Source organism: Eucalyptus grandis, chromosome 9, assembly GCF_016545825.1.
Source record: "Eucalyptus grandis isolate ANBG69807.140 chromosome 9, ASM1654582v1, whole genome shotgun sequence".
Lineage (NCBI taxonomy): Eukaryota > Viridiplantae > Streptophyta > Magnoliopsida > Myrtales > Myrtaceae > Eucalyptus > Eucalyptus grandis.
Window position 1 is genome coordinate 7,648,400 of NC_052620.1, and position 12,892 is coordinate 7,661,291.

At 39.6% G+C, this 12,892-nt stretch overlaps 1 protein-coding gene and 1 pseudogene across 2 annotated transcripts; both read left to right on the forward strand.

The window, feature by feature from the left end:
* Nucleotides 1–5,165: 5,165 nt before the first annotated feature.
* On the forward strand, nt 5,166–8,169 carry LOC104452800 (L-ascorbate oxidase). 2 transcript variants are annotated; one of them, XR_005546329.1, is made up of 7 exons: nt 5,166–5,522; nt 5,634–5,726; nt 5,882–6,061; nt 6,163–6,324; nt 6,531–6,798; nt 7,242–7,769; nt 7,915–8,169. XR_005546329.1 is itself a non-coding variant. In XM_018859854.2 (6 exons), the coding sequence occupies exons 1-6, from the start codon at nt 5,271–5,273 to the stop codon at nt 7,953–7,955; spliced, it is 996 nt and encodes a 331-aa protein (XP_018715399.2). In that variant the 5' UTR covers nt 5,167–5,270; the 3' UTR covers nt 7,956–8,169. The 2 variants fall into 2 exon arrangements, 1 of the variants encoding a protein (XP_018715399.2); XM_018859854.2 differs by lacking the exon at nt 7,242–7,769 and having other exon boundaries at nt 5,167–5,522.
* A 1,626-nt stretch (nt 8,170–9,795) lies between these two features.
* On the forward strand, nt 9,796–12,511 carry LOC104455065 (annotated as a pseudogene).
* Nucleotides 12,512–12,892: the final 381 nt, after the last annotated feature.

Sequence of the window (12,892 nt, forward strand, 5' to 3'; positions counted from 1 at the left end):
CAAGTCTGTTTTAGCATTGATGTTCTGGGTTTAATGGAAAAGGACACTCACATCGACTTAGAGACTTAGTTGAGCTCAAGAAACCTTTAAAAGCATTCAAATAATCTATACATAATATTAATAAAAATGAGAATCGCTATCTAATGTGTAGCCTAAAGTTTACAAAAATGCTAAAAGCTAAACGACACTTTTGTTTTTTTTTTTTTTGGTTAAAGCTAAAAGACACTTGGTGTACTGACAAAAAGAAGAGAGAGAGAGAGAGAGAGAGAGACAGTTCGTGCCCTTTGTTTTTGGCCCCAGTTGTTCAAACCGCAAAGTGGGAAAGTGCATTTTTTTAGAAATCAAACGATGTCCGATGAGAGGAATTAATTTATGTAATATGGTGGTTTTGGCATTGCATATGTCTCTCCTTTCGACATCATACTACGTCATCAATGAGCTCATTCATTTTCCTGCGCATCTCACCAAAAAAGAAAAGAAAAAACAAAGAAAGAAATAATTAGATTAACATATTTAATCTCAATAAAGCGACCTGAATCAAGGGGCTTTTTCCAAAACTCCGGATTTCAGAACGTGATAGAACCGATCGCAAACGCCTGCACGACAAATCCGGATTTTTTGTTCTCCACACTCGCGTTCCGCACATCAGGATCCCACGGAGCCGTATTTCTCCGACGCAAATTAGTGGACCTGGCGACTGTAATTCCCATTTCGTGTCGGTATCTTTTAGAGTGCACAGCTCCTTCACACCTTTACACGGCCATCGCTTTCTTATGAGGCTGACATCGCACGTCGAGATCACTAGGGGTCACAGTGATTCCCGAACCTAATGTTTTGTGCAACTTTTGAAACTTTTGCTCGATTGAATGAGCGTCTTCTCTGGCAACTTGTCAATCTGTTTAGACAGTTCTTGAATGTCCTAATGAGTGCGTGTCATTTGTGTACTCTCTGATTATTGTCTTTGGATCTACAAGTTATATTCAAAGGGGTGCAAATAATAACCATTTTGTTCCAAAAATCAATTTTTAGCCAAAAATGAATTTCATCATTTCTATTCCCCGGACGAATTTCAAAATAAATACGTGTTTAATAACCACACAAAATTTCTCTGTCCTAAATGATAATGGGTGAGCAATTGTTTAATAGTGAGGGTGAATGATGTGAAGATTTTTTTTTTTCTAGAAATAGAAACGTAGAAAATTTTTACTTTTCATTTTTGTTCTAAAATTATTTATGAACTAAGAATTTGTTACAAAAATACAAAATGAAATTGTATTATCAAATAGATTTATGTTTCAAATTTATTCCCGATAATAGAAAAATAAAAATAGAAAAATAACATGGTTATTGCATGCGCTCTAGTTATGTAGAAATTTCTTTGCAAAGCTTTTTCTAATTTGCAAACGATTTTTCCTTTTGAGTTTAGATCAAAAATGGTAATTGTTAGTGTTATTTCTCATGATGAAGGTGCGACCTTTTCACTGTGCTAGCTACACGCGAATTAAATGTGCCTATGTTTTATAAGCCCGTGTAATCAAGGTAAGCCAATTGCAATGAAAATCATATAGGGTTAATGTTATAAAAAAACTCCAAATTAATGCATTTATGACAAATTTACCCAAACTAATGTTTTGATTTAAAAAACCTAAAACCCATACACTTATAACAAATTTACATTACATTAGTTTTCATTAAGTTAAATTAATACTACTAAAATCACAAACAAGTACACTTATGATAAAATAAATGGTAAAAATTCAAACTCGTACATCCATCAATTGTCACGTATTATTTAATTCAATACTTTGACAATGAAATTTAACATAGACTAATGGAAGGTAAATTTATTATAAATATATCAATTAAGAATTTTTAGTGATCAAAATCTGTTTTTAGTTTTTACCAATCACATACGTGAGAGTATTTGTATTGTATGGAATCGTGGATTGTAAATACAATATTTGAAATCAACTTCCAGCGGTCATATCATGATTTGGCTGATCAGTTGCCCTATCCATCATCCATTTTCTTTTTTTTATGTTGCCGTTGAGTTTGAACCCTATAAACACTGACTTTTGTCTTATTCCCTACAATGATACGAACGGCCAGGTTGACGTGGCCGCCCAACATGTTCGCCCCCACCGAGATCGCCACAAACAGGCCAAACGCGTGGGCTAGGGCTGCCGCCACCACCAGACCTACCAAGGTGATCGATCCATCGTAAGATTGTCTGATGAAACGACGCAAATATGTAACTTGTAAATATACAAATGCAGTTTGGCCACAGATCCAATATTATCTATTCATAGCACGAGACAGTTTTCAATGCCAATTAAATGGATTGTCCGGTAGCCATTAGACTTAATCCGGCTAGGTATTCTATCTAATGAAAAAAGAATTGGCTAATCGTGAGAAATACATTAAAAATGATAAGATGATTTACCGAAAGTTATCTCGAATCCCTCACCGGCGAAAACAAAGATAACCATGGAGGAGAATGCGACAAGTGCTGCCTTGAGCACATCAAGGTGGCTCGCCTCTCTTGTTGTCCGATTGCAATTCCATAGATTGTCATATTTTTCTCTTACGGAGCTTCTCTTCCTGAGCTTCTCTCTTCACTCTCTTAACTCCTCTTGTTTTCTCTCAATTCCACACTGGGGTTGAGCGCTCTCACTCCCTTTATAAATCCACCTAAACTAACGGCAGTGCAACCGGTCTGGCCAGCGGCTGGTCAAAACAGAAGCCTGGGGGATTTGGCTAGGCCGCACGTTTGTGACTTTACAGCCAATGACCGCGACGCCTCACCGGCTACGGCGCTGCCACGTGTGTGGTCATTCTCAGTGTCAACAGAGTTCGCGTTCGTACTACGGCGGGTCCAATACTTCTGCGCATTAAATAAAGACCGAACATTCGATCTTGTCGGCATTCCAGTTTGACCATAAGACTTTTTATAGATACGTGCGTATGGGTGGCGTACTCATCATCTCTACGTGCTGCTGCCTCATAAAGGGTCACGCCTGTACAGCGCTTGGTCCGCATCAAACTATATTAGGCTTGGACCTTGAATTCTTATGTGATTATAGCCACATCTACGTGTAATGCTTAAGAAATTAACTGTATACTTAAGATAAAAGAAGAAATTGTTCAAATAATCATAAATCTATTGTACAATCGGTACAGACGTAAATCATTGACAATCGAAATAACATCATTTTAAGAATTTTATAACTTTTTCTTTTTTCCCTTCCTCACGGTTCATCTTCCTAGAAAAAGGTCGATGAGATCTTCGTGGCCCTGAAGATGACCCTTGCAGGTAGAGAAATAAAAATACTCGAGAAAAAAAAAAGCAACGAAAAAAGGAAAAAAAATTGAATACATATTAAAATGTTATTGAAAATTTTTCGCGTTAGCATTAATAGTGTCATGTGGGATGACTGTCATCCACATTAGTGATTTTCAACTAAAATTGATTGAATTAATTCAGTTGACAAAATTAAAAAGTTTAAGAACCGTTTGATAAAAGTGCAATAGATTAAAGACTTTTTGGACAACTTCCCACAAGCAAGCAAACTTAGTTCGAGATGGAGGAAATTTCCCTACCTTTTTTTTTTTAAATACATTACATAATCGAATAAAATTTTGTTTATCTATTAATCCTTAATGTTTTTTCCCCATGTATAATTAGGTCCGTGAAGACCATGGTCAATCATTTAACTCACTTTAAACTCTTTATGTGCATATATTACTTGAATAATTTTTTATAACAAATTCAAAAAAAAAGTAAATGAGCAAAATAAAAAGATGCTAGTAAAATAACAACTACAATAACCTAAAGATTGAAATTCTTACAGAAAAACTACAAAAGTACGCAAGTGTTGTGACGGTACGTACTCTGAATGCATGCTCTGTTGATCCAAGTCAAGTTATTCCTTTCTTATGTCGCCGAATCATATTTATTCCACATATACGTCCTCAGCTACTTACTTTTTTTCCTATATTTGCTTTAATCTTTTCAATGTTAGGTGCATTTCGATATTCATTTTTTCTTGAAATCAGAATAAAATAAAGTTTTTAAAGTCAAAGTAAATATAATTACTCTTGTAGCTAAAGACGATAGTCATGATTCCGTTCATAATATAAATTTCACGGGTACCCAGTATGTTATTTTTCAACGCTTTGGCAGCGGCTCAAATGGGTACATTGCATTTGAAAATTTTACTATTCATTTACTAAAAACAAAAAAATACGAGTCGATTCACCGCGTGACACGTGTCCAGAGAGCCCACTTGTCAGACTTTTCTATCTCCTTCCTTTCTTTACCTGTCTCTTCAGTCACTGTTTTTCTTCGTTTTCCCTTTTGCAGGCTATGGACGACGCTCTCTCCTCCTCCGTTGCCCGCTTCTCCTCCCTCCGGCCGTCTCCCTCACGTGCACGGCGCCGACGACGTCGTTCACCGGCCCCTTCAACCTCGAGGTCCTCTGCGGCTCCGATATCGTCGCCTCCTTCCACAGCTTGCGGATCTGACGGGGGTCCGACCCTCGCCCTGGCTGCGAGAGTCGACCTCTCGCCGGATTTGGTGAGGGCGACCCTGGCCGGCCACAGGCCAAAGGGAAAGAAAGGAAAAATAAGAGGAAGAACCGGTGAAGAAGACGAGAAACAGGGAAAGAAGAGAGAGGGTAACGAAGGAGAGAGAAAACAGATTCCGACACTTCTCCCTCCGAGATGGCCTCCACCGCGACCCATTCCGGATCCGATACCCAAGACAGATCCGGCTCTCGCGGGTCCAGCCTTGGTACGGGAGCGGCTCCGGCGAGAAGGCGGTCCGCGAAGTCGAGCAGACGAATTTCGGGGGGGAAGTGGAATCGGGATCGGAACCGAACCATCGCTTTCCCAGGTGGGGCCCAGGTGGGGCCCAGGTGGGGCTGCAGCGGCGTATTTCAACGGGGACCAAAACTAAGGTAGGATTTGGTGACGTGTGTACTGACTGACTGCTCAATGTCCAAATCAAAGGCCGACTGCTCAATGTGCAAATCAAAGGCCGCGCAGTCCTTTCCTTAATGACCCCCATTTGGCATTTTTGTGCGTCAGTGATGCCTTTCTAAAACCCAAAAAGGGACAACGGGGACAGCGAAGAGCTGCGGCATCATCTCCTCCTCCTCCTCCTCCTCCTCCTCCTCCTTCGCTGAATCAACGGTGGCTGCTCGAATTCCCTCTGTTCCGATCAAAGTTTCCATCTTTCGTGCACGGCTTGAGTCCGGTGAGCGCGAGAGATGGGTGGCTCGATGACATTGCTTCTATTGCTTCTCGCGATGATAGGATTGGCAGGCGCTCGAGTGCGCGTCTACAACTGGGACGTGAGGCGCGAGCTGAAATCGCCGAGCTCATACAAGAAGCAGGTCGTCACCATCAACAGAGAGTCCCCGGGCCCGACCATCCAGGCGGGACGGGGAGACAGAGTTTTCGTCAGAGTCACCAACAGGTTGGAGGAGAATCTCGCCATCCATTGGGACGGAACCCGACAGGTACGGGGCGAACCAATGGAAACTGTGTTATGAGGGTCTCTGTAGTGTGTTTGATGAAGATTGTAATGAGAAGATTATGAGACGATGAGTTTGGACTGGATTGAATTGCAGATTAAAAGTCTAGGGAGCGATGGAACAGAGGCCATCAATCAAAGGCCAATTTTTCCTGGAGAAACTTTCACCTATCGTTTCATTGCCGATCGGGTGAGTCCTAAGTACAAACATCATCCGATACCATGTTCGTGTGAGCTTTTCTGAAATTCGTGCGAGGTTCTACCTCATTCGATGAATATGCACTGCGGGCATATAAATTCTTATCTTTCAAAGGGATATCATTTATGCTATATGCTTCATTGCAGCTTGGAAAATCTCCGTACTACTCCTATTACAGAACGCAAACAGTGGATGGACTGTATGGGTTTGTCGATGTTTTGCCGCCGTACAACATGACCGAGCCATCCGCTTGCGATTATGGCAAGAGCATCATCCTTGACGACCAGTACTACAAAAGCTATTACGATTGGGCAGCGGAGCCTGAGGTGATTAATTTAATTTGATTTCCTCAATTATGAAGGACTTAAACACCAGTTTCACTCATTTGTCATGTTCTTTTCATTTTCTTTTGCTGCTTGGATTGCAGTCCCTGCTGATTCCTGGGAAGGGAAAGTTTGATTGCGCTGAATCTACCACTCGTGATGCGATCAATCCTCAATATTCACACTGGTGGGTCGACCCTGGTAAAACGTATTGCCTCAATATTTCAAGTGTGACCACTCAATCTACTCTCAGCTTTCAGATTGAGGTATACTTTCATTACAACCTATGAATTATTCTGCTGGTTTGTTTATTTCCTTGCTTTCTATAATGAAGTGTCCACTTCTGGATCATATACTTTGGGCTTTTTCGATGTTTTTAAAGACTATTAGATTGACGAAATTTCGGAGATAGATTTGCAAGATGAAGCGACCCTTGATTTTTGTTACTTAGGACCTCAATCTTTGATTGCAGGGTCACAACCTTACTGTTGTTGAAGCAGATGGGCACTATGTAGAGCCAAGCCTGATCGTCTACTCGGGCAAGAAATACTCTGTCAAGATCAAAACCGATCAAGACCCGTCGAGAAATTACCGTATCACGACTAACATTGTTGGCCGGAACGCCACTACCACAACCCCTCTTGGTCTGGCCATGCTCAGTTACTCCTCACCCACTGGTCCGATTTGGAATGGCGTCACACCTCAGTTAGTTCAGAGCCTAGCGAACAAAGCCCACCAAGGTAACGTATGTGAGAGGACTAATGTCTTAATTAGAGAGGCTGTTTTGATCCCTTGTTTGAAAAATGAGGTTATCTTTTCCTAGAGGATATTTATTATCTTTCGATCAAAAGTTTGCACTTTTTCTTGGATCTTTGAAAAGTATGATTACTTTTCTCCAGAGAATATAAGTCGTACTTTTGTTTTGTTCATTAGCTTTTTAACAGCAATTACTGAGGAACATGGTGGTTAGGGTCTTATACAGTTGAATTTGATGTTCTAGTTGAGTGTTAGATTGGCTTTCAATATCCAAGTTAGAGGCGATTCTAGTCATATCTCAGCATTTCTCCTATGATGGCATCAGGTAGTCTCTTGCATGGTTGTTGACTGATAAAGCAATTTGTCTTGGCTGTAGTCCCCTGCGCACAAAATGATAATGTTAGAGCAGGCTATTACAACTTTGCAGGGTATACCCAATTTTTCATTGGGCACACATGTTGAACATTTGTTCCAGTTTTCAAACATCTTCTAGGAAGAGGAGATTGCTTCTATTTTGGAGGACGCTGCATGCTGCAGAGCATATAGGCATAGGATGGCAAAAAGAGAAGCAGCAGAATTGTGGCCATCATGAATGAAAAACTACAAAAGAAACAAAGCCCTGCAGTATTGGATGCAAAATGCAATGTTGGATGAATTGTTCCAGTTTTGAAACAATCCTAGGAAGAGGAGATAACTTCTATTTCGAAGGACACTGTTCGGTTTGATGCTGCAGAGCATATAGGCATAGGATTGTAAAAAGAGAAGCAACAGAATTGTGGCCATCATGAATGAAAAACTACAATAGAAGCAGAGCCCTGCAATGTTGGATGCGAAAATCATACCTTTTTTTTTCCTTTTGGGATTAGGAATCACAGTTAGTGCAGCTCCTCTAGTGACCTATCTTGAAATTATCCTCAAAAGGACTGGGGGGCAGTTGATGGACATCGACTTGCTAGTGAGTGTCAATTTCTGAGTCATTTCCATTATGTGATGGGGATAATTTGTTGCTATTGCTATGCTATTATATATGATGACCCTTATAATTTCCATGCGTCAAAGATCCCGCTGATGAAGCTCATTGGGTTGTTGTTTTCTTACAGGGTACCATATGATGTTGGCATTTCTATTGATGCAAGTGTAGCTGATCAGAAGATGGGCCAAAGGCTAATTTTGTTTTCTTGGAGCATCCTTCCGATTCATAGATTGCTGACTTTCATCCCGCACAGCTCCCAAGTGATACAAGAAAGAACTCATCTTATTTCCTTTTTGATTACCTTCCTCGCGTATGTATAAGACCGAATCCATTTGATGTTTAAAAAGGATTACTAATTGTTAACTTTTTGAGGAATTCTTCATTAGTGGCTGTGAGATTGCTGATCATTCGGAGACCTACTATAGATGTGGATTCCATCGAATGTTTCAGAGCTGGGATGCTGCTTCTTGTTGTTTCTGGTTGTTAAACTCTTTTTCTAGGTCATGCACGAATGAGCTTCTGGGAAAATTTTACTAGGTGCAGGGAATGTGTTACAAGACTAATGTCTTAGCTAAAGAGGCTGTTTTGCTCATGTTTTGAGAGAAATTCCCTGAAGATATTCCACACAAACGTTTTTATATATGTCTATATATGTATATATTTTCTTTTTCTGTTTACTTGAGAAAATTCGAACAGTATGGAATGGTCCAGGATGGTAGGGTCAAAACTTGAGACTCGAGAGATTCCACTCGGTGCAAGCAATATATGTGGCAACACTATTGTCTTTGCTGTAAAGGTTTTGCTCATAGATGTGATTGTTGCGTACCTTGGAAATGTATATCAATTCCATCTCTCTGATGATTCTTGAAATTAAATGTTTCATCTTGCTCATCCTCTCGAAAAGATGCTCGTCCGCAAATTGAGTGTTTGATTATCAAGCCACCTTAGTAAATAATTGCTCCATGATCAGTTACTAGTTAAGGTTTTAGGAAATCAAGGACAATCATATGTTGAATGATAAACATGTTTTATGGAGGTGATCATTGGGAGGGTTCTAGCGAGGCGGGGGTTAATGTGTTCAAAGCCCATCCATCATAAAAACTTACCCAATAATTTTGAGGCTGGGCTGGGTTGAAGATGAGCGCGTTGGACTTTCTTGTGTAAGAATATCACTTAAACCGGCCATTTTATCTTTCAGGCCTAGGCTGGCCTGGTTAGGCTTAGCAGATCGCCCGTCCGTTATTTACCTTTACTGATCAAACAATAAAGGGTGAACTCCAAGGATCTATTAATCAGAATGCCCAAAAAAATTTGCTAGAAAAGAGTAAAAAAAACGAATTTATTGCTTATATATTTTCTTATTTCCGGATATTTATTAATGGGATAAGTGTATCAAGGTCCTAAACTGTTGTAAAAGTTCAATTAAGTCCTAAAACTTTAAAAAAATATAATCTAGGCTAAAAACTTATTAAATTAGTTTAATCAAGTTCTTCAATTAATTCCGTCAAATTTGACTCATTAAAAATGATGATGTGGCTTTTTCTATTTCTTCTTCCCATTATTCTTGTCCCTTTCTCATCATCATTTTCATCACTTCAAAAAAGAAAAGAAATGAAAGTAGAAAAAACGGCATAAAGTTTCTTCTTTCTTTCTTCTCGTCGATCCTCATCTCTTTCCCGTAGTCATCTTCGTCGTCATCCCATCATCGTCTTCCTATTTAGTACCATCTTCTTCTTCAGTTTAATGACTACTCAGAAAATGCCCACCATTAAAATCCCATGACGTAAAGAATCAAACACAATTTGCAGTGATACCTAATACCGTAAGTGAAAAAAAATCTATAAATACCTTACTTTGAAACTGAACCCGGTGATCGAAACTCTACCAAAGCTCTACTGTTCCACTTCATACATCTCCAGTAGATCTGAAGTTGAAGCTCGAAGCCACGTTTGAGCTTGAAGCATGCAGTGGCCATGGCCGCTTGAGCTCGAAGCTTGAGATCGTGACCATGAGCTCCGTTGTGGCTTCGAGCTTGAGCCCCAAATCTGAGCAAGCTCCGCCGCACAGCCTGAGCTCGATGCTATCTGGGCCGACCTCTGCTTGCGCTTCGATGTTGACCTCAAATTTGAGTATCGAGCTTTGCTCGTGGCGGGTTGCTTGAACTTAGATCTAGAGGATGAGCTCAACCCTAGATTCTCGCAGAGAAGAAAATAAACAGTAACAAGGGCAAGAACCTCATATTCGTAAGCCTCTTTAGATTTCCCAAGAGTTTTCCTTAATCGAACCTTTGAATTTTCAAAAAAAAAAAAAAAAAAAAAAAAGTACTTAAGTGTCTACCCATACTAAATTCTGGTCAACTTTTCCGGAATTTTCAGATTTTCCAATCAAAGTGGAGTATATTCTTGAATTACATCAATCATGCACATATTTTCATGAGTACAGGGGCATATACTCGTTCAATTGCATGCGACTAATCAACAAGTCATCTCGATTGATGCTACCTTCATATTCAGATGCTTGCACTTGGAATTCGTGATTATCCTCCTCATGCCTCCCGCCTCTTCATCTAACTCGATAATCTATATCACTAGATCATCTTGAGTGTTATTAGATTGATCATCGGAACTTAGACAGTGGTTTGGTCAACATTCCATGGACAGTGGACAAGTGGCAATGAAAAAAGAAGTGTTTGATGTGCTTGAGGGAAAGTACCTTTGGATAGAAGAGTTTACAGCCAAGGCATAAAGGAATGTTCCTTCATACAAGAATAAACAACTTTGAGGTTCATCGCCAATGAATTGGATAAAAAACCTAAGGGCTAAAAGGTTCACCACCAACAAATTAAATAGAGAACCGAATGAAGTGCTTGCTTGAAAGAAATTTTCATATATTATCAACTCAAATTTGCCTTCTTACAATTGAGAATGCACCTCCTTTCATGGATGGATTAGGATCAAAGAACATTAAAATAGGAATCCACAAACTAAGAAACCAACTTGAACTAGGAAATCAACTTAAGCTAGTAAAAAATACTCAAATTAGAAAACAACCCTCCAGCCTTCGACTTATCTAAATGAATGCCTTTATTCTTCAACTTTTAGAAGCTCCATTTTGATTACCTTCCCATTGGATCATGTTATAGTCGAAATCTCCCTTTGCTTGCACAAATATCAAATGGGCTTGGATGATTGATGGGTTTTGAATTGGACTTGTGAGTTGTTTGTCTTCGATGGACTTCAATCTCTAACAAGTTTCCAAGGTATCATGGGTTGCATCAGGGTGCAAACTGATTTAATAGTTGTCAAAGTCCATACTCATTTTTTTTTTTGGAATAAGCCCACTATAGGTCCCTTGTTATCTAATTTAACAATCTGACCAAAAAAAAAAAAAAATCTAATTTTACAATCGGCTCCTCAAATTTTTAAATTTGCACAATCTTGTCGTATAAAGTGAGCATTTAAGATGGGTAGCGAACGAATTTATGTAGGTTCTCAGTCACTACTACATGCTTACACATAAGTTCCCATTTAATTTCGTAAACCATTAATCAAAACTAGAGAACAGACATTTTTTGTGTGCAAATAGCATATGGAAAACGAAAAAATAAATAAATAAAAAGGTTATAGAACTGTGATGACTTGAAGACGCGTTATTTTATCTGATTATGTTTGTTTCATTTCGGTTGACTAGCTTCAGATTTGACAATACCCTACCAATTTCACAGACCATATAAAATGTGAGTCAAAATCATGGTTTGTAGTTCGGAAATTATTGAATTGTTTTGTGCTTAGTGATTTGAGTAATCATACTTGTCGTAATGCATGCAACATAGTTTGCATAAACGTTTTGTTTTATAGGTTGTGTATCGCATAAAATTTCAAAAGTATACATACATAAATCAAATTTTAAAACCACGCATTGCAGAGGGACCAACTTGACGAGGACAGTCACATAAGGAACTCCGAAGTTTTGTCCCAGTCACCAAGCTAATTCGCTTTATATACGCTCTTACTTCGTTGTTTCCTTTGCTAATACTCCAATTCATCGTAGAAAAACCCACATATTTTAAAGATGAAGCTTGTTGGGATGATGTCGATTGCCCTTTTGCTGGTGGTCTGAAGCACCAATTCGCACGCCATTTCCTCATGCAATGGCGCCTGTCAAACCCTGGACAACTGCCCCGGCCAATTGATCTGCATCAATGGAATGTGCAACGACGACCCCGATGTCGGTACTCGGATGTGTGGCCTCGGTGCTGGCGACCAGTCCGTGCCGACGCTGGACGATGGAGGATGCGAGTCCTTAGGCAATCTCCAATGCGATGGCGTATCTTATCCTACGTTTACTTGCTCGCCACCGGTAATTGCCTCAACCCAGCTATATTGACGTGGAACGATTTCAGCCAAGGCGGTGATGGGGGAGACCCATCTGAATGCTACGGGCAAATCATGACAACTCGGAGCTAATCGTTGTGCTGTCAACAAGGTGGTTTTGGTAATGAATCGCGCTACGGGAAGATGATTCAGATAACATCTATTAAGATCGGTAGGAGTGTGACGGCCCGAGTGGCCAATCAGTGCAACTCAATGTAAGGGTGCGATGAGAGCCATGCTTACCAGCCGCCATGCCCAAACAACGTGGTCGATGGCTTAGATGCCGTGTGGATTGCTTTAGGGCTCGATAAGAATGTTGGTCAAGAGAACGTGACATTGTCAATGGTGTAAACACTGCTCAATGGAAGTGAGATTCATGATTGGGACACTATACAATTAGCCGCGAACTTTTAACTATTATGCAATACTTTCTTGAATTTCAGTATGCCATAATCCTTTTTTTTTTGTAATTTTTTCTCTCTCATGTTCAATGCGTATGACTTTTAAGGGATATAAATATAGCCACCTTAATATAACTAAAAAAGACATTAAAAAAAATATAATAGTAAACACAAGTTAGTGAATAGGGAAAGGCCTCAACAACAAAAGGTTAAAATGATATAGAATGGTTACTCGTTATGCATGCTTAAAGGGCTGATTAATGTGAAAAATGATTGATCAATTTTTTTTTCGTTAATTAGCCTATAAAAAAAATACTTAAGGAGTGTCAAA